Raw genomic sequence first — 21,833 nt, forward strand, 5'->3', positions numbered from 1 at the left:
GGCCGGCAGGAATTGTAGGCGAGGGGAGTGAAAGTACAAATATGAAAGTGAATTACTTTTGGCACCAAATTTATGTCAGTGTGAATGCTAATTGAGGAGTGTAATGTTTAATGCAATATTATATCTAGTTGTATAATGAATGTTTAATGTCATGGAATTGAAGCATCACAGTAGGTTGTTTTGTTTGTGCATAGCGATTGAGGCCATGAAAAATGCTCATCGCGAGGAACTGGAGAAAACGCAGCGGTCGCAGATGAGTGGAGTGAGCACAGACATTCAGGAGCTGCACAGACAGTACGAGTAAGATGCTAAACATCACCTTATCTGGACAAAACATTCACTAGTCACTAGGAAGATCTGCTTTTATTCACTGATGCTTTTTACCAAGCGAGTGGTCATGCAATAGTTCTGATGTGTTTTTTTTTTTACATTTCGTCCTTGTAGAGAGGAGTTGCAGTCTTACCATCGTGAGCTGGAGGTTTTGTCTGAGCAGTATTCTCAGAAGTGTTTAGAAAACGCACATTTGGCTCAAGCGCTGGAAGCAGAGAGACAGGCACTAGGACAGTGCCAGCGGGAGAACCAGAAACTGCATATACACAACCAGGTCAACATGAACTTTAAGAACATTTCTCCATGAGCTTTCTTGAGGAACAGCTTGAAATATAAAATAAAACGTCTTATAATAATTGACAAGTTGATAGAAATACAATTTTCTTTAGGGTTTGAAAATCAGAATTTAAGGCTAGACACCGAATAATCATACTTCCCAAGGTAGACTGATTACCGTATTTTTCAGACTATAAGTCGCACCTAGGTATAAGTCGCATCAGTCCAAAAATACGTCATGATGAGGAAAAAAACATATAAGTCGCACTGGAGTATAAGTCACATGTCTTTAGAACCAAGAACCAAGAGAAAACATTACCGTCTACAGCCACGAGAGGGCGCTCTATGGTTTCAGTGTAGACTACAGGAGCACTGAGCAGCATAGAGCGCCCTCTGGCGGCTGGAGACGGTAATGTTTTCCCTTGGTTCATGTCCCTTAGTTCATTTCTCTCGGTTCATGTCAAATTAATTTTGATAAATAAGTCGCACCTGACTAAGTCGCAGGACCAGCCAGACTATGAAAAAAAGTGCGACTTATAGTCCGGAAAATACGGTACATTAATAATTGCAAACATTTTTGTTGTGTAATGTTATTATAATAATATGCAAATAAAGCATTGTCCAAAATATTTCATTTTGATGACATTAGGGTCAAAGATTGTTACAGAGAGGATTTTCGGAGGATCTTTTTTAAATATTCCTTTAATCAGAAAAACCTAATCAACAGCCAGAATAAAACACATTTAAACCATTTTTAGGAATAAAATATATAGGCAAATTATATATTAACAAACCCCTTCAGCAGACACCATCAGAATATTAACGGGAATCAACCTGTAAAATTTGGTGTATGCAAGTGCTGTTGAAGCAAATGGCCTTTATGTATGTATTGTAATTGAAGTTTACAAATGCAAAAATAAAGTACAATAACATAAACTCTTAAATGTGGTTTTTGGATGTTTTCTGAAAACAACACATTACAAAAAGCCAAAATCTCAAAAATGACCAGTGCATGAAAAATGATCTTGCCTTAGGATTGGTAGAAGCTAATACATTTTGCCACCATCATATAAACAAAACATTGCATGGTTTATGTTTACAGGAACTAAATCATCGTCTGAATGAAGAGATCACCAGAATGCACTCATGCATCAGTGAAGACAAATCGACTTCCTCTCCGACACAAGGCAAAGACATTTATGAACTGGAGGTACATCACCCATTCTGTCATCTAAAATTTAGATCATATAATGTCATCATGCACAACATCTAAACATTGTTTTGCTGCAGGTTTTGCTGCGAGTGAAGGAGTCAGAGATCCAGTACCTCAAACAGGAAATAAACTCTCTCAAAGACGAGCTGCAGTCGGCACTTCGAGTAATATACACGCACACTTACACGCTCTGTACGTGTTTCTCTTTAAGTGCTCAATGTCACTCACATGTGTTTCAGGATAAGAAGTATGCTTCGGATAAGTACAAGGACATTTACACAGAGCTGAGTATCGTCAAAGCTAAAGCGGACTGTGACATTAACAAGCTGAGGGAGAAACTTTTGGCTGCTACAGAAGCTCTTGGGGAATTAGACGCTGAAGGAAGTGCGGTTACTCCCGGATATGGTGAGAGATTTACAGAAATTTACACAATTCTCTCATTATTTAACCATCCCCATGTTCTGTGTGACTTTTTCTTTAATAGTGCACAAATGTACAAAAAGGCACAATTATTCAGTGTCTGATGCTGGAGTATTACATTTTTAATTTTCAGTTTAATTGAGATTACATAGACTGAAATCAAACAGATTATTATTTTTATTGTCTTATTTTTATATGCTATATGCTGTACAATTAGAATTGTTTAACACAAAAAAATAAAAAAACCTAGATTACATTTGTTAATTGTCCATGTTAATCTTAATCAAGCGTATTCTATTATTGGCTAATGCTGATAATTTCATATTTGATCATCTAATTTTTTACAGTAAGAGTGTTTACAAAAACTAAATTATATATATTTTTCTTTATTTGTGTCCTTTGCAGACATTATGAAGTCAAAGAGTAACCCAGATTTCCTGAAGAAAGAGAAATCCAAACAGATACGTGGGGTCAGGTCAAAGGTGAGAGGTCAAAGTGTGTCATAAATATACACTCGTCATCCATTGATTCTATTGATATTCCTCTGTACATTTATGTAGAAAATGATGTTGCTTGTGTGATTGTTTGATGTTATGCCGTGTATATGAGTGTTTGAGAAAGATATACTTGTGTTTATTAGGGCTGTCAGTCGATTAAAATAAATCATATTTGAATAAATCATCGAATAAACTACAAAAAGTCCATAGTATATTCCGGGGGGTTTTTTTTTTTGGCTTGTTTGTGGCAGACCAAATTCTTGTATGCATGTACTTACAATTTTTTTTTTTTTAATGCACATTTTTTCCTGATAAATGATAAATGTAAACAGGTAAATGCTAGAGAATTTAAAATAGCTGTACTTTTTTAAGTGACAGCCCTGGTATTTTTGTGTGTGGATTACGGAACACTGTATACATTGTGTGTGTGTGTGTGTGTGTATCCTCACATGTGTGCGTTGTCCTGTCAGGCAGAGAGTGAGGGGTTGGTCGGGTGTAGCTGACCGCTGTGACCCCATCAGGTCCTACAGGTGAAGCAGGTATCGCTCTTGTGAGAGTACGGCTGTGTTTGCATGGGATATGGTGCTTATTGCACAGCATACTGTACTTGACCTTTCATTCCCAGTTTTGTGAGTAACCCAGAAGCACTGGATGCCACTCACATGCTCTGAGTTCAACAATATAGTTTGGAAGCTTTAGCATAAAAAATGCATACTGTTTCAAATGCAGTATTATTTTTAAGATGCCAGGCGGTATGAATTGTATACTGTGCAGTATTTAGTCCATTGTGAACACAGCCTTTGAATCCGGCATGAGCCCTACACTCCCTGACAGTTTAACAAATCAGCTGTAACTTAACCCGGTCTGGCTGGTCGACACATAACCAGCACAGATCACATTTATCTGAGTGTTATGTTGGGTTTCTTCTTGTTTTCTGTGTGTGTGGTTTGTGTTCTGGTGTTTAAGTAAAAATTTGTTATATTTAGACGGTATTGTTTGTAATTCACAAACGGAATTGTTTGTGAATTAACAGTTGCATTTACAATGCATTTAGTTGTTCACATGTGACAAAAATTCATTCAGGAAATAAAAACACTGACTTATTGAGATGTGATCTGACCAGCTACTGTAAATGCTGAAGTAGCTCGTGTGTAAAACACTTACCGTCTGAATACACTTTGTGTGTCATCGTTTTTTGTGAATATATTATACGACTTAAAGGGATATTTAAGGATATTTAATACTTCCAAACTGTACTTGGGACACTCTTAATTAGTTTTAAATGCATTTGGGTGTAGTTTTGGGGTAAACTGTCACTAAATAACATCTTCGAATCCTGCTGAAATATTCTTCATTATTTAAAGACTCGAGGAAATGAAGAGTCATGTGTCCTGTTTAGGTCTCAAAGGCATTGAGACAGATCTAATAGTGTAATAATACAGAAACTGGACACTGGTGCGTGCATGTGTGTGTGTGTACAGTGTGTTCATGTGAACGTCTTTCGCTGGTGTCTCGTTGCAAAATGACAGAAACCCAGCCAGTGAATTACAGACATAAAGACAATGGATCTAAAACTGTTTAGAGAAAACCAAGTGAACATAGAAACGGGCTTTGGTTTAAAACTCCCTGAATGTCCCTTTAAGAAATGTGCATGTCCAGACCACAGTCTTTTATTTACAGCGGAGTTAAATATGATTTAACTGGAAATTATGTTGGCCACTTAATTTGAAAAACTAAACAGAAAATCATTTTTGCAGTGTGTAGTTCTGTAACATTACATGCAGTCTATTATTCATCTATGTGTTTATTTATGTTTATATTTAGCATTTTTAGATTAAATTATTGAATTTTATTTTTAGTTATTTATTAATTACAATTTAATTTAGGCTATTATATAAAGCAGAGAATATGTATTTTTTAATAAAGCAGCAAATATAGTTGAATTCAAAATTATACTGGCATCAAATTTGGAAATATTTTTGGAAATGTAAAATAATTTTTCAATATCTGGCATAACCACCTTTATGGCCTCAGCTAGCAATGATATCAAAGTTGAATTTTGCAAATGAAAGTTGCAAATTTTGTGTACAGTGTATTCTGTGTGCAAACTGAAGTCTTTAAAGATTGTTTTTATTTTCATATTTAATATGGAAAAAATTGTAATCTCAACTTCTTCTCTCTTTCTTTTTCAGAGTTTGAAAGAGGGACTGACCGTACAGGAGAGGATGAAGCTATTCGAAACTAAAGACTCCAGAAAGATATAACACACCTCACACACTTTCTTTCTTCTTTTTTTTGTATTCTCGCTCTTCGTTTAGATCTTCTTGGTTGGTAGCTTGCTGATTGTGTTTTAATATTGTCTGTGTGAATTAAGGGAATGACATGTTTCAGTGTTGACACAGACCATTCTTGCCAACCTTCAGCTACGGTGAACCTTATATGCTTGGTGTTTTTTGGTCTTTAGAAGTCCTGAAGCTGTTCCTCATCATCACAGTAAATATGAACACACTCAGTATTGAACTAGGACACTTACAAGACGTGTGTGTGTGTTTCTCATTTGAGTCTCTTCTGAATGGCTGCTGTTTTGTCTTTATAGGGCTGCCCTGGTGACATTTTTATGATTATTCTGAGAGAAAAAAGAATTACTGACAGAGAGAGATGTTATTTTGCCAATGATATTGTAAATATGAGTAACGTCGTGTACGTGATAACACTTTTTCAGACTTTCTAGTACTGTAACCTTGAGATGAAATGAGGTGGTTTCTATAAGCTGGGTAACGTGAGTGTGTTTGTGGAGTGTTTTTGATCGTCAGAGAGTTTTACTTATAAGGAGAATCTAATTGCTGTTTTAAGTGCTTTTTGTGTTGCTTCTGGTTTATTCGGACGTGCAAAATTTCGAGCATCCAAACGTGATCTCTGCTGTGGGATGTTTTGGCATAAATTCATTCTGCTACTGATAGTGAGCTTATTTCGTCTTGTAATTCGATCTGAACGCGGGACAGCGTTCGTGCTGTTTAATACTGGCCTTTGCATGAATATGAAGCACTTTGAGTCGTTAATTTCTGTGTTCTGGTTCTGAAACGTGATTCCATATTCCTTCTGCTCCAGAATTCAGAAAGTATTGAACACACAACAAAGAAAACTCACTGTATAATAATATTCGTTATTTGCTTTGTAAATAATTGGTTTTAGAGAAGATTCCTTTTATCTTGTTCTCTCGGTCTGCATAGAGGAAAAAAAAAATCTTTATATCTATCTATAAGCGTTATGTCTACACCTAATCTCACCTAAACAAATTATTTTGGTGTGTGTTGAATGTGATACATCTGTAATAATAAAAATGTTTTTGAATCAAAAATACAGTGTGGTTTTCACTGTTTCAGTATTAATTAACAGAGCTTCGGATAGTTTCCATATACTTGTCTAGATCAGCTTTGAGTAGAGAAAAGAGAAATACAAGTAAAGAAAGTATAAAGAAGTAATGTTTGTCCTGGCCAGCAGAGGGCAGTCACGATTCAGGTCTTTTATTTTGTCTCAGTCTTTAATTTACCTCAAGTGATCTTGGTATTTTTGGTTAGGGGACTCGAGTTTAAATTCTCACCTTTCTTATAAGATGTTTTAATAAACAAAGACAATTGCAGTTGACTTTGACAGCCAGCGGTAACTATGCAGCTTTTTATATGAAAAAGAATCTCTGACATTTTGATAATGACATCTTTTGTGAAATTAAAAATCTTGATTTCTGCTGCAAAAATGCCTTCGCATTTTAGAAAAACAATATGTTATCTTTGAACATGCATGATGCATTTGTCCTTTTTAGTTTAAAATCCGCACATGATAATGCATAATTTAAGTGACGGTGAATAGAACAAGATTATTTTTATTATAATTGTTTTTTTTTTTGCATAGCTTGATTTAAGTTAAAAGATCATTTATTTCCCACTAGGAAACTTTATTTTTGATATGCAATGATCTTTCACAACCCATATAACCTATATTTGTGAAGAAATGTGAAGAGAGTAAATAATTAGTAAATAACTTAATCTTGAAATTGCATTCAGTTTGATCTATTCAGTGGTTGATAATTTTTTTCTATTTGAAATGTCTGCTTATACATCAGTTACAGTTTTATTTTTATGATATAGAGAGAGAGTGAGAGAGAGATTTTAAATACATTCTGAAAGGATCCACAGATTGAGTTGAACTCTGGAGGACAAATCACGAGATGGAGAGTATGAAATGTATACAAATGATGTCTTACCTGTATCTCCTTCCTTGTTTTATTTGACTTTTGATTTCCTGTTTGATGATTTCATTGGGAGTCAAGTAGATGGCATCATTTCACAGTCTCAAATATGTACAGTACTAAACTGTATCCACCTCATTCTTCATCTCAGAAGTAAGCTATTTTATGTGAAAGTGCGAGACTTACGGTTCATTTGCCACGATCGGCGAGTAACTGGAGAATGACAAAGATAAGTAACCTTAGACGATAAACGATACCAGTTAGTTTATTATCACGATAATTAATTAAAATAATAATATAACAAATACTAATTTGCAACATCAAGTAACAACCATGGACTGTTTGTGTAGAGTTAATAACTTTATAACTGGAAGCAATGAGACCGGAAGCCCCACACATTCAAGTTTAAAATGAACACGCAGCTTTTGTACCAAAAAAATAAGATGGTGGATAATTGTCCAGGAGGTTGATTAACAGGCGATATCAAAATAAAATAAAATAAACAGACAGAAAAGTAGATTAACATTACTAGACTTGAATTAAAAAAGGTAACCTCTTTATGAGACAGGATACCATCAGATGTTCATTCATGTTTATTTTGTGTTATAACTAGCAAAGTGCAAGAGGTAATCGCTTCACATGCCGCTCTAACTTAAAAAGACCAGATTTTAAAACTGAGTATTTGCTTCACACTGAAAGTAACCTGCTGTGTCTTGTCTGTCGGTGTGTTGTCAGTGTCCTCTCTGTGATTGTGTTTTTCACTGTGTTTGAACGTGATGTGTAGCGTGAGAGTGCCATGGCTTGTCAGACGTAGCAACTAACTCTTTGCAAGCCTTATAAACATTCAAACATTCTTTGAAAAGGCTTTTTGAGCATTATTTAAAACTTTCAAAGAAGGCTATGTCAAGCCAACATTTACACTTTACCTTGTAGTTTAAAGTTACAGAATATGAATTTCTTTTAAACGATAGTCAGAAGATTTTCATTTCCGGTTGCATGGTGAGTCATTATTCATTCACCCTCAAGTGGTTCCAAGCTTGTAGCAGTTTCTTTCTGCTGCTGAACATAAAAAAAGATATATATTTTGAAGAATTTACGTAAGCCATATTCATGGTAGCCACTGACTTCCATAGTATGGAATGAAAATACTATGGAAGTCAACTGTCTGGTAAGTAACCCGTATTATTCATGTTCAACAGCAGTAAGAGACTCATTCAGGTTTGGAACAATGTTTGGGTGAGAAATAATGATGTTTGGGTGAACTAGCCCTTTAATTCTACTTCCACTTAAAGTTTGAATCCAAACTGCAGTTCTTCTTCATGTTTGCTCTCTCAGGTCAGAGTCAGGAAAAGAATGAATTCAAAAGGCATGAATAGTGCACAACCATGATGACGTTGATGTGAAAAAGTAAGTACACCCCATAAACATTTACATTGATCTTCATGTCAGCAATACTGTATGTGATTTAATTTGTAATAACCAGGCCAATGAGTCTCGGTAAAAAAAAAAATCCCAGTACAACACAAATTAAAATCCAGTTTTCTGCTATGAAACAGAAAAACACATTCGCTTCTGTAGCATGTCGTTCTCTTTGGCAGAAATCACGTAGTCTCGTAGGCGTTTCTTGTCATTGTCTTTCAGTCTCCTAAATTGGCTGTTTTTGCCCATTTCTACCTACAGTAACTCAACTCCCCACAACATTTCTATATAATTCAGCTGTGTGGCTGTTCCATAACCAATCATTCTTTTTGTTAATTTTGTGTTGTGGGACCCACATATATTCAGTTTCAGGTTTAACATGGCCTGTATAATTCCCTTGTATAATGCAGTATTTTATATTGAATACATAGGCAAAGTTAGAAAAGCAGCCTAGGTTTAAAATATTTCCCCAATTATTATTTGCAATTCATAAGACATCCAACTCTTCTACACAGTTTATGATAAACATTCACTTTTAAGCCATTAAAATGCATCATAGAGTCAAAGCTGTGATGTTAAATGATAACATCTGCAAAGACTGATGTATAAAAAGTGTATTACAGTGTTCATCCATTACAGTTTGGTTTCTTGGAGGCATTTTTGTTAACAAACACCTGCAAAGCTTAAGGTAGCATTACCACTTTGCTTCTTTATACGTCATCTTCCATGCATCGGGCAAAGCGATTCGCATAAGAACAAACCTGACCTGTAGGTTTCTGTTATTGTGGCTCATAGTTACTATCCAAGATCTTTTGCATTGCAGTTTCCCTTGATTGTAAATTTTGAATGAATCAAATTTTAATATTTATATAGGATATTAAAATTCCAATCATTCATCCATATAAGAAGTGAATGTGTATAATTTCATATAAAAGGCTTTGGAATAATAGTGAAACAGCAGAAGCAGAGACTGACCTAGTCTTCATTTCTTTTTCTTTTTTTTTCTTTTATACAAAAAAAAAGTTGTACTGTACAGCTCACAAAAGTTATAATTCTCTGTGCTTTCTTAAGGAATACATTGCTTCACTTCAAACTGGTAAAATCGAAATGTTTTTGTCCTGATAAACTGTGGTTGATACATAATGTATTGCTTTGATCTTTTCATTATTGCTTCATGAATGTGCCCTTCATGCTATCATTCAGTCATAAACAGATGGCATAAGACACACACACACACACACACACACATATGTACTGTATTTTGTGAAATGCAGCAGCATTCAATCTGAGCCACACTGTCTAATGAGTGATTATTTCTGTCTGTGAATTTTGTCTTTAGTCTTTCTTCTTAATAGAATATTCCACCATAATTATTTGTGGCATGTTATCAGACACACCAAATTATAAATTTGTCCCTCTGTTAAAGCTTGTGCCCTACCCCTCTTACACCTATAGGTGGCGTTTTCTCTAGGTAAAAGTCACTTTCTGTTGTGGATAAGTTCATGTGTTTACTGCCTTCAAATGGTCATGACAGGATCTGAGAAATTGGATTTAACTGTACAGTACACATCAAATAAAACAGTGATTTTATCACACTGTAGTTACATGTCAGCATATATAATGTTTTGTGATACTTTCATAAGCAATATCTCTGCCCCTAAACCTAGTAAGCAGCCCTGATGTCTGTTTTCTAAGCATTTTAACTCAAATTTAGAGACCTCATAAGTGATCAGTTTGGCTTTACATAGAGGTCATTTCAAACAAGACCCACAATGAATTCATGTGATAAACATAAAATATAACGATAAACATAAAATGTAGTACAGATATTGGATAATGTAGTCTTTTTAAACAGACTGAATGAAATTTTCCTCTTCCAACATTGTGGGAGAAGTTTTCCAAAACCCTGAATCCAATCATTTGAACAAATTTGCAAAATGATTCGCTGTGTACAACCAAAAAAAGATGGTGCTTTGGAATTTGGCCAAAATACGTTTTCTTTTCATTATTTTTTTTTTTTTTTACATTGAGATCACCTCAAAGTCTCCCTATGTAGACAGCTCATTAGGTTTTGAATCAAAGACACTGTATTTTAATGCCTTGCCCCATACAGCCTACTTTCTTATTGCATTCCTGTAAACATGATTTTTGTCTGTTTTTACATGAGATGCCAATTAAATTTGAATATTTTCTGTAATCATTGACAGCTTTATTTAATCTGAAGCATTCCTTATTTGAATTGCTAAAATGTGACCATGGACCACAAAAGCAGTCATAATTATCACAGGTATATTTGTAGCAATAGCCAAAAATATATTGTATGGGTAAAAATGATACATTTTTCTTTTATGCCAAAAATCATTAGGATATTAAGTAAAGATCATGTTCCATGAAGATAGTTTGTAGATTTCCTACTGTAAAAATATAAAAACTTTTCTAAATATTTAGTTTTGAATATTTCTGATATTGATTTCAATTTTTTTGCACCCTCAGATTCCAGATTTTCAAAGAGTTGTATCTCAGCCAAATATTGTCAGAGGCTAATAAACCATACATCAATGGAAAGCGTATTTATTTATTATCCTCTGATGTATAAATCTTATGACTGGTTTTGTGGTCAAGTGTCACAGATGCTTCAAGTGAGGTTTTTGTCGCAATAATAGAAAAGAGAGAATGAAATGCAGATTGCAGACAGTGTGCATAGATCAGTAAATTGTTTACACTATCATTCTCATTCTTAACGTTTCAAGTTAGTTAGGTGTGTAATTTTCTTTTATGTTTATAGAAATGCAAAAATGTTGGCATTCTTGAATCCCATTCTGTTCAGGAAAAGTTCAGCATAAATATGAAATACATTAAGACGGAGGTAAATGTTTTAAAGTACGTCCTTTGAAGGGAAGTTTCTGGATCCACACAGAGTTTTCTATCAGGCGTTTCTGTCAGAGCCTCAGGGAAAATAGATGTAAGTATCTAAATAACACGATTTTACCCATTGACTTCTCTGAAGATCTGCTGCTATATTAGGTTACGTGGTGCAAACTGATAATGTCTAAATTATATATCTATCTACCTAAATATATAAATATCTGTTTGCTGTAAATATATCTATATAACATATGCAAGAGAATGTTGTCATCATTTTAGGAGTGATTGCCGTTCAACCATCTCCTTGTGCGTCTCACATGAGGCATTGTGCTCAGCTGCACAAAAACATACACACACACACACACACATTCACACTCAGGTGCTCACATTGTTCACATGGTCTGTCTAGTTAGTGCAGTTGTAAAGGGGAATTTATCATGTCTCACTGATCAATGTGTGTGTAGACCTCCAGGGATAGTGTGACATTGCTTGTCATTTGTGCTCGGATTGAATGCAAAAATAAAAATATTAATTTAATTCTTTGTATAGGTAGCATTGCCTTTGCTTTTCTCTCACTAGAAATTAATACCGCACACAAAACCATGTATCTATGCAGAAATATTTACACATTAAAGGAATAGTGCACCCAATATTTTTTTCATTGTTTTGTCATTGTCTTCATGCCCTCATGTTGTTTCAAACGTGTATGCTTTTATTAATTTATTGTGGAATGCAAATTTTAAATATTTTTATGTAAAATACGATTTTTTTATATATTATACATTGTGCTATCAAACGATTAATTGCATCCAAAATAAAAGTTTTTGTTTACATAATATATGTGTGTGTACTGTATACTAAATACACACACATGCATGTATATATTCTGAAAATATTTAAATTTATTTACATGCATACAGTATATGTATATTCATATAATTTAAATTATTTCTAAATATATTCAATAGATAAATTCAACTTATTTTTTTAATGCATGTATGTGTATTTTTATATACATAATAAATATAAATACACACACATTATGTAAACAAAAACTTGTTTTGGATGTGATTAATCGTGATTAATGGTTTCACAGCACTAATATATACTATGGAAGTGTATAATTTTTTTATAAATAGATAATTGTTTCTTTACTTTTACAATATGCACTTTTACAATTATATTAATTTTTGACATCTTTCCTTTTTGTTCCACAGAAGAAAGAAAGTCATACCATTTCGGAACGACACAAGAGCGAGTAAGTGACGACAGATTGTTCGATTTTGGGTGAACTATCTCTTTAAGAATGAAGAGTTTAACATCTAAACTATTTTCATGAAACAAAATGAGGAAAAGATTCAAGTTTTCCATGCAGGATAAAAAAGATTCCTACTGCCCTTCTCTTTCTCGAATCTTCTTACGAAGCGTCTCTCCAGCTTTCACACATTCACCCATTTGTTTTTTTCGCTCATTCATGCGCTCACTCTCTCCGTTTGGCACTTTGCATTGTTCTGCATTGTAGAAGCTCCAGTATCTCCAGGAATGCGACACAAAATTTGAGTATCAAAAAGTTTGTACTAAAGGTTCATATCTCCGACTCCCTGCGGTATGACCTTTGCTCTGTGCAGCGAGGGTTCTGCAGTCGTTCGAATTCATGTCGAGGGGTTCTCTCTGGGCTGAGGCTCATTGCTCGCTCTGGCTTTATCCCTTCTGGAACGTCGTCCTCCTCCTCTTCGTGGTTCAGGATCGCCAGCTCGTTCTCGTAGCAGAAGGTGTTAGCGCTGGGCACCACCAGGTACTTGTTTTCCATCATGTCCTTGGCACTGCAGTGCGGTGTGGACGGCACCTCGTACGTCTTGTGGAAGTGTGAGTAGTCAACCTTGTATTGGTTCTTTTCCTCGAACAACACCGGCTCGAATCGATGGCCCCAGAGGATCTCGCTAGCCAAGTAGGAGCTTCGCGCCTGCGCCGTCATCGCCGTGGCTTCCACCATTCCCTCCAAGATGACCACGATCTCAAAATCCGCTGTTTCTAGGTCCTGCTTGCTGATGCCGAACAAAGGGCTCTCTTGGTCGATTTGATGCAGGATGGTGATTGGCGAGACTAGGAAAATGCGATCAAGTCCTTTGTCGAAACCAACGTTAATGTCCAGCTGGTCGAGGGGGATGTACTCGCCTTCGGTCGTAACCCTCGGCTTGATAAGCTGCGCTCGGACATGTGCCTCAACAATGTGGCTCTTTCGCAAGTTCCCCACCCGCCACATCAAGCACAGTTTTCCGTCACGCATGGCAATGATGGCGTTATGCGAGAACAGCAGAGTCTGTGCTCGCTTCTTGGGACGTGCCATTTTGGCCATGATTGCCCCAATCATGAAGCAGTCGATGATGCTGCCCACGATGGACTGGAAGACCACGAGAAACACCGCGAGAGGACACTCTTCCGTCACGCAGCGGAAACCATAACCGATGGTTGTTTGCGTCTCGATGGAGAACAGGAATGCTGCAATGAAGCCGTTTACTTGCAGCACGCATGGCGTGAAGTTGTCGTCCCCTGCCGGGTTGTCCAAGTCACCGTGAAGAAGCGCAATGACCCAAAATGCCAACCCGAACGCTAACCAAGAAATCACGAAGACTAGCGTGAAAACAAGTAGCATGTAGCGCCAGCGGATGTCCACACAAGTGGTGAATATGTCCGCCAGGTACCGCAGGGACTTCTCGTTCATGTTGGTGAACTGCACATTGCATTGTCCATTTTTCTTTACAAAGCGGTTTCGACATTTCCGCCGAGTATGGATTTTGCCGTTGCCGTATCCATTCATCCCTCCACCGTGCATGGTCGTCAAGCGCAGACCATCCTCCTCCGTCGACACGATGCTGTAGCGACCGATCCGACCCACGCTCATTCTCTTTAGCACTCCTTGGCCTTCCTATCTTTGCGATCTGGTGTTTCCTCTCTTTTGGAGCGGTTTAGTAGTAGTACGAGTCCAGGGTGGTGGGTGGTTCAGTTGTAGTGTTGTTGGGACAAGTCCAATCCCAAGTAGAAGCCCTTCGGTTTCCTCAGACCCTTGAGAAATGAAACACATCATTAGTGCTGCATGTTTGTATCAGTTCATAAAGCTAAAAATAAGAATGGTGCCGTTTGAGAGAGATGCTGCACATATAAACATTCATATATCAAAGTAATTGTTTCAGCAGATATTCTTTCAAGTAATTTGCTGCATTTATAATTATATAAAAGGTGTTAAAAGTATTTGTTAGAGCATTGATAGGTGGTTTCTAGGGAATTGCCATGTGGTTGCTAGGCATTACCAGGGCATTCTGAGTGTTTGCTAGAGTGTTCTGAATGTATGTTAGGATGTTGCCAGGTGGTTGCGACCATATTCTAAATGTTTTCTAGGGCATTGATGGTTTCTAGGGTGTCTTGAATCTTTGGTAGAGTGTTTGCTAGGGTGTTCAGAGTTTTTTACTAGGGCGCTGCCAGGTGTTGCTAAGGGCATTTTATGTGTTTGCTCTTGTGTTGTCAGTGTTTACTACAGCATTGCTAGGGGGTTCTGATGGTTTGTTGGGACATTGCTAGGCTTTTTTGGGTGTTGCTATGTGGCTGCTAGGCTTTCTGTGTGTTTTCTAGTATGTTGCCAGGGGTTGCTACAGTGTTCTGAATGTTTGTTCGGGTGTTGCTACAGTAGGTAGTTGCTAGTTGTTAGGGTGTTGCAAGGTGGTTGCTAGTTGTTAGGTTGTTGCTACAGTAGGTGGTTGCTAGTTGTTAGGTTGTTGCTACAGTAGGTGGTTGCTAGTTGTTAGGATGTTGCTACAGTAGATGATTGCTAGTTGTTAGGGTGTTACAAGGTGGTTGCTAGTTGTTAGGTTGTTGCTACAGTAGATGGTTGCTAGTTGTTAGGGTGTTACAAGGTGGTTGCTAGTTGTTAGGTCGTTGCTACAGTAGATGGTTGCTAGTTGTTAGGATGTTGCTACAGTAGATGATTGCTAGTTGTTAGGGTGTTACAAGGTGGTTGCTAGTTGTTAGGTCGTTGCTACAGTAGATGATTGCTAGTTGTTAGGGTGTTGCAAGGTGGTTGCTAGTTGTTAGGTTGTTGCTACAATAGGTAGTTGCTAGTTGTTAGGGTGTTACAAGGTGGTTGCGAAGCTTTCTGTGTTTTTTCTAGGATGTTGCTGCGGTGTTCTGAATGTTTGTTAATGTGTTGCTAGGTGGTCAATAGTTGTTAGGGTTTTGCTAGGAGATAGCTGGATGTTAGGGTGCTTCTAGGTGGTTTTTAGGCTTTGTGGGTGCTTTCTAGGATGTTGCTGCGGTGTTCTTAATGTTTGTTAGGGTTTTGCTAGGTAGTTGATAGTTGTTAGGGTGTTGTTAGGTAGTTACTAGTTGTTAGGGTGTTGCAATGTGTTGCTAAGCTTTCTGTGTGTTTTCTTGGATGTTGCTGCGTTGTTCTGAATGTTTGTTAGTGTGTTGCTAAGAGGCTGATGGATGTTAGGGTGTTTCTAGGTGGTTTCCAGTCTTTGTGGGTGTTCTCTAGGATGTTGTTATAATGTTCTGAGTGTTTGTTAGAGTGTTAGCTAATTGGTTGCTAGGCTTTCTATGTGTTTTCTATGATGTTGCTGTGGTGTTCTGAATGTTTGTTAGGGTGTTACTAGATAGTTGCTAGTTGTTAAGGTGTTGCTAGGTGGATGCTAAGCTTTCTTAGGACGTTGTTTTTTAGGATGTTGCTGCGGTGTGCTGAATGTTTGGGTGTTCCTACTGTAGGTGGTCGCTAAGATTTCTGGATGTTTTATAGGATGTTGCTAAGTGGTTGTCACAGTGTTCATTTTTTGGGGGTGTTGCTAGGTGGTTGCTAGGGTGCTCTGTATGTTTGCAAGATGCTAGGCTATGGATGGAAGTTCTATTTTTTTCTGCATTGTAAAAAATATAAGTATTTACAACCAAAACTTCTCTTACATTCTCTGCCATTTTGATTATTTTCATTTTTGTTTTCTTTGAGTTTGTTGCAGGTCTTTTTAGGATTGCTTTCTTTGTAAAGAATACTGCCTTAGAATGTAAGTGAAAGGAGATCTTTGACATCAAAATTGCTTCTATGATGCCTTAAAATGCTTTATGTGAAGGCAGCTCACTAGGGTTTATAGCTAAAACGTGCCATATGGAATTTATTTTCTTACATTATTTTCACCTGGTTTTCAGATGGTGTGTGTTTTATCTTCATACAAAAACTGATCATGAAGAGTGATAGAGGCTGTTTTGTTTTTGGCTCATTTTAAGGAAACAATCAGATTCTCTGTCTGACATTAGCTTGTCGTTGCACAGAACTTTGTATGATAGCAGTGTGTAAAGGTCAAGGCGGGACACAGGTTTCATTTCAGGTTTCTCATGTATGTGTTTTTGTTCTCAGCTTGTGCATTATTGATGAGAGCTCTGTTTTAAAGCTGCTTAACACAACAGATATGTTCTGGCTATCAAATCACACACACATAACCGCAGATGTCCCTCAGGAGACCCAACTCCTACCCTTTGAAATATTTGCACCAAAGTAAAAATGACGTAAAAGGGGAGTTAACTTTTTGGGAATTTGTGCTTGTGCCCCGTGTGTGTTTGAGAGTGTTTGCGCACAAGCGCTTGAGTTTTAAACACATCATTCAGACACTCAGGAGACCTGTGTCTGCATGAGGCATTGGCCATGGGTGCCATCCCACAATCCTCTAGAGATGCTAAGTGGGTTGAAGAGGGGGAGGGCCATGAGTTGGCTGGGGATAGACAGAAAATTAACATAAGACGTGGAATAAATGAAGGTTATGAAGCAAAAAGTAGGGAAGAGAGACAGAGCTGATGTATGACAAAGACCAAGAAGGGAGGAAACCCCGTGGCCTGAAATCTAAATATACACAGTCCGCTCTCAGAGAGGTTTGGTGCTTTATTTGTCTGGCCTCTTTCTGCGAACCATACAGAGTCGTCATTACTGTCACACTTACACTACCGCTGGCTTTTCTTCACTTATTCTTCAGATTAATACCTGTTCTTCTGGAGAACACTCGATTTATTTGAGTTTATTATTACTTATAATTTGCATGACAGATTACTGAAAAATCTTGATAGAAGTCCTTCAAACTAAAGTCTTAATTTTAACTTCATGTAGCTTAGTCATTTTCATTATTTGTTTTCTTAGATTAACTTATTTATTTTATTGCAGAATGCAGAATGCAGAATTTGTAAGTTTGAGTTTGATCTAATATTTGTATTTCAGTTTATTTCAGCTTCATTTCAATAAAAAAAAGGATTTTTCATATTTTTAATGAACAATATCACGACTAATTAAAACTCATATGCCAATTTAATATTCAGTATTACATTTTGCTCACCATTTGCCTATGTGTTGTTTTAAAATGAGATATATATGAGAATATTACTCTAAAGATATTTTTATATATATTTTTATATATAGTATTTAATGTTTTGCGCTTTTATATTTTATATTTTCATTTTAATTTTAGTTTGTTTAGTAATTATTTTGTGTGCTTGTCATTTTATTAGTTTACCTGGGTGTTGCAATTCTGTTTTCTAGATAAAAGATTACAGAGATTGTGTTTATTGGGTCTATACTGTGGTTAACTTGAAGAGAATGCACTTTTTGTTATTTTTCAGTTTCCTCCCTTTTCACAATTTTCAGGACAGGGTCTGTTTGTTGGATGTGATACTTGATAACATCATTACATAATTACAGCGGCTGAAGCGTCTCTATGCTGTCTGCAGGTAGAAGGCAGAAGGGTTACAATTAGTGGCTGAACAACATGATACCTGATCTGTACACACACTCACTCATGCATTCATACACACACAGAAACACTGCAGTATTGCCTGTATCTGAGCTCTCGGTGTCTCACATCATTTCAGTGGCAGCATTGTCAGGGCTTTTACCACAGCTGTCTCAGATAACAGAGATAGAAACAGAAAGCCTGTGAACGCTTTAGAACAAAATCCTGCAACAGAATTAAATGCAAATAAATTACACAGAATAAAACCTTAATTTCAATGCAATATAATGCAAATGCTTGTAATGTGTTGCATGTGATTTCTACGTAATGTAATTTTTATTCAGGTTAAAAATGCATAAAATTACACCAAAGGTCAGCTCAGGTTAAAATAGCTCTAAAGTGAATGAATGCATGAACAAGAGGCGTTCTTTTAGCAGAAGGTTCCAAACTGGATGTAAGTTGTGACGTACAGTGGTGTGTTGCTGATTTTTGGGCTACGGTGCACCCTCAGGAGGTAGTTGACTTGTGAGGGAACAGTGAGTTCTAGGTTGTAGCAGCAGATTTGACCGGAGAATGTCATGATGTCTGTCCGTGAACCCAAGTGGAACAGAATATGGGTCACGGTTATGACAGAGGTGGTGTTTTATGGGAAAGTTGCAAATTCAATCTCAAATGAACTGTTGTTGCATGAAAGTAAAGATAACTGAAGTTTACAATGTTTGCTATTAGCTTTCTGTATTCACTGACGTAATGCTCAATGTTACACTGCAAAAAAAAAAAAAACCTTGAACCTCACTAAAATAGAAACCTATAGAATTTACCACTTGCAATTTGTTTGTTCGGGTAGATTTCATCCCGCGTTGAGAAAGACTTCCTAAATTTAACACATAAAGAAGTCTACATTTCTCAAACTAATATTTATAAAAAGCAAGTATTATGTACATTTGATTGCATGTTTAAAATAACTCTTTTGCATGTCATAAATATACCCGAAATAAATATTTATACCTGATTTAACCCTTAAAAGTCCCTCAAAAATTTCTTTAGGTAAATTTAGCAATATTAAATAATATTTTTGCCTTGAATAAAATCACTTAACTTAGGTTTAGGGCTTTCCCCCAAAAACATAAAAAAAAAATAAAAAAAATAAAAAAATTACAACGTTTACTTTTCTGATGCAGCCCTGCATCCCTGCATGCTGGGAACTCAATTTAATGCTACAAAAAAGTAAACTTACATATTTAAGTTAAATTAATTAAACCAGCAGTAAAATCATTTTTACAGTGTACAATAGTTTACTCAAACTGCATTTAAGTTTTATTTTTCTGACATTAATGTACACTGAACATATGTGTGGAAATTTAGATTTTTTTTTTTTTTTTTTTTACAGTTATGTCAAGTCCATAAAAAAATATTTAATATGATTGAAAAGACTAGACTACGTAAGGTCAACAGTGTAGTGTAATGCTGTAATGTTGACAGTATTTCTAGTCACGACTGATAAAACCGACGGTTTGTCACTCTCAAATTCTTGCTGCCAGCTCTTAATCAGGTTACTGTGTGGTCAATGAATTATTGAATCATTTGCAGGATTGAATTGCTTTTTTATCATCATCTGACTCTGCAGAACCTTCGAGACGGCAGGTGAGATTCTGTTCAGAAACTGTAGATGAGATGCAGTACTCTTAGATCAGAATTACAGACATTTTCTAAAGCAAACGTTGACCTTGCATGTGTTGATTTGGTCTGACAGTGATGACTCTTTAGCATTTAAACCTTTGTAGATCACTAAAATAGCAGATGAGTTTGCGCAGTCCAGCACCACCAGGGGTCAGGGGAGCTCTGACCTCTCCAGCAAGATGACCAGGACTGTCACGCACTCTATCTCACACACACACATACACACACACTTTCATCTGCACAGTGTTTCTACATCTGAAGTAGTTCCTGAACAGAAGTGTGTGTGAGAGCGGGGACTCTGGAGACAAAATTGTCCTCAGAAGTGAGCAAAATCGGACAAAACTTCCCTTTGGGGACACTTCAGGACGTCCTCATTTTCAGAAAATGATTCATAAGTAAATGCAGAAAGTTTTAGCATTTTGGTTTGTCTGGAGTCTGTGTATTACGTGCTTGTTTCGTATGTGTTATGTTATGATGGACTTCACTTTTGGCATCTCTAAATGTCAGGGAGATAATAAAAGTGGGACTCGTCGGAGATAAAGACGTGTGAAAGTTTACAGCTTCATTGAGTTCATTCTTGCACTACAGAATGGCAGTACGGCTCATTTTTACTTACAGCACGCTCTGAAAAGCACTTAGTATGCATAACTTTCTGCTCAATATCAGGTCATCATAATCAGGTCAGTTAACGATGTTCTTATGAAGACTGATTATTCCCAGCACACATTAAAACATTTATGCACTTGCAGTTAAAATAACTCACTCTCAACTCTCAACTCGGGGAGTTCAAATAATTTTTAAAAATGTAAATATTGTATATGATTTAAAATATTGTCTTTTTATTGAATAATTATAAAATTTTATTTAAAAAAAATGTTTTAATCTGATTATTTCATACAGAGTCCCTATGTTTATTGTTTCTAAAATAATTTTTAGTTTCATACTTCTCTTTAGACCCGCAGTATTCACAGACCCCAGCTGTTATGCAGGCATCACGATTAACCCTTTACAAACTTTCTCGATTTATTTTTAGAGCGTTGTCTTAATTTGCATTGACAGCAATGATGTAATATGTAATAACTGTGCATATAACTAAGATTCTAGCAGTGAAAGAATCATATTAAACAGTAACACGTTTGAAAACAGTAGTAAAGTTTAGAGATATGTTGCTTACCTTGCTTTTTGTAAGGGGTCCTCGCCCTCTGAAAGTGTGTGTGTGTTGTGTATGTTTGTGTGTGTGTGTGTGTGTGCACAAAGACAAGGCAAGTGTGCTGTGGCGTTGTGGTGCGTTATCCAAACTGGAGCATTTGATGAGCGCTTGTGCAGCTCGTGATGGGGATCCAGAGCTCTGCCATCTCGACCTCACACACACACATTGTCCATCTCACATTCATATCCTACGTTCCACCTGTTTTTTCATTCTTCCCCTTGCGAAAGCATGTATATTCCAGATCAGAGGAGGAGAAACGGCCCCAAACGCTCCGAGAGTCTCTCTAGTGAACGGACAGTGAGTTCAGACTGAATCAGAGCATCAGTGAGCTCATGATGGACAGAAAGTCATGAAGAAACTCTTGAGTTTGGAGTCGTGCGTGTCCTCCTGCTTCTCTCCTCCACTCCACTGTCCTCTTTTCTTTCTCTACACACTCAGATCTTCTTTTCTTCCCAATACGAGCGAGGGATATTCTCTCATGCACCTGCTGGCTTCATCTTCATCTGCCATCAGATCTATCAGTGCTGCACTTTTCTCATCTCTCTCCATCCCTCTGGCTCTCTCTCACCCCTCCCGCTCTTTTTCTCCCTCCCACGGCACAAGTGTTCCAGCGTTGTGTCACTTGATGCTCTGCTGTGGTCATATAGACACACACACACACACACACACACACACACACACACACACACAGAGGCTCACTAACTTTCTCCATCTTCCTGTATGAAGAGCTTTTTTATTTGCTTGTGTGTGTGAATGCTGTTTCAGTGAGTGCCTGATCTTCTCCAGCAGCACTCGTGACAATTTTATGATATTTGAGCACATTTTGTTACCAAATCCTCATCACTGTAATGCATCTGGGGGTTTGACTTTCAAGTCTTTTAGGAATCCGTCTTAAATTCTCGTTAGATTTGTACAACAAATATTA

The 21,833-nt window shown here is 36.8% G+C and overlaps 2 protein-coding genes across 18 annotated transcripts in view; one reads left to right on the top strand and one right to left on the bottom strand.

Annotated features, from left to right (window-relative positions):
* The window catches only part of si:ch73-103b11.2 (myosin phosphatase Rho-interacting protein), a 44,959-nt gene extending 38,865 nt beyond the window's left edge, over window positions 1–6,094 (top strand). For 14 of the 17 annotated variants that reach the window (XM_052596603.1, XM_052596594.1, XM_052596597.1 and 11 more), the window contains 7 exons: window positions 195–300; window positions 445–604; window positions 1,709–1,816; window positions 1,897–1,983; window positions 2,059–2,224; window positions 2,645–2,721; window positions 4,929–6,094. In XM_052596603.1, the coding sequence (XP_052452563.1) occupies window positions 195–300; window positions 445–604; window positions 1,709–1,816; window positions 1,897–1,983; window positions 2,059–2,224; window positions 2,645–2,721; window positions 4,929–5,000 (776 nt within the window). In that variant the 3' untranslated portion in view covers window positions 5,001–6,094. Of the gene's footprint in view, window positions 1–194; window positions 301–444; window positions 605–1,708; window positions 1,817–1,896; window positions 1,984–2,058; window positions 2,225–2,644; window positions 2,722–3,206; window positions 3,276–4,928 lie in introns of all 17 variants that reach the window. The other 3 variants (XM_052596598.1, XM_052596599.1, XM_052596596.1) reach the window with 3 other exon arrangements.
* Window positions 6,095–12,342: 6,248 nt separating this feature from the next.
* kcnj12a (potassium inwardly rectifying channel subfamily J member 12a) lies at window positions 12,343–21,415 on the bottom strand. Its single transcript, XM_052596651.1, has 2 exons — window positions 20,873–21,415; window positions 12,343–14,329 (listed from the first exon to the last, which is right to left on the bottom strand). Exon 2 carries the CDS (start codon window positions 14,166–14,168, stop codon window positions 12,852–12,854), a length of 1,317 nt encoding a protein of 438 aa, XP_052452611.1. The 5' UTR covers window positions 14,169–14,329; window positions 20,873–21,415; the 3' UTR covers window positions 12,343–12,851.
* Between the last annotated feature and the right edge of the window lie 418 nt (window positions 21,416–21,833).

Source organism: Carassius gibelio, chromosome B24 (genome assembly GCF_023724105.1).
Source record: "Carassius gibelio isolate Cgi1373 ecotype wild population from Czech Republic chromosome B24, carGib1.2-hapl.c, whole genome shotgun sequence".
NCBI classification, from domain to species: domain Eukaryota; kingdom Metazoa; phylum Chordata; class Actinopteri; order Cypriniformes; family Cyprinidae; genus Carassius; species Carassius gibelio.

Excerpts from the sequence above, each read along its gene's own strand:
- kcnj12a (XM_052596651.1), bottom strand. The coding sequence starts at position 14,168 with ATGAGCGTGGGTCGGATCGGTCGCTACAGCATCGTGTCGACGGAGGAG.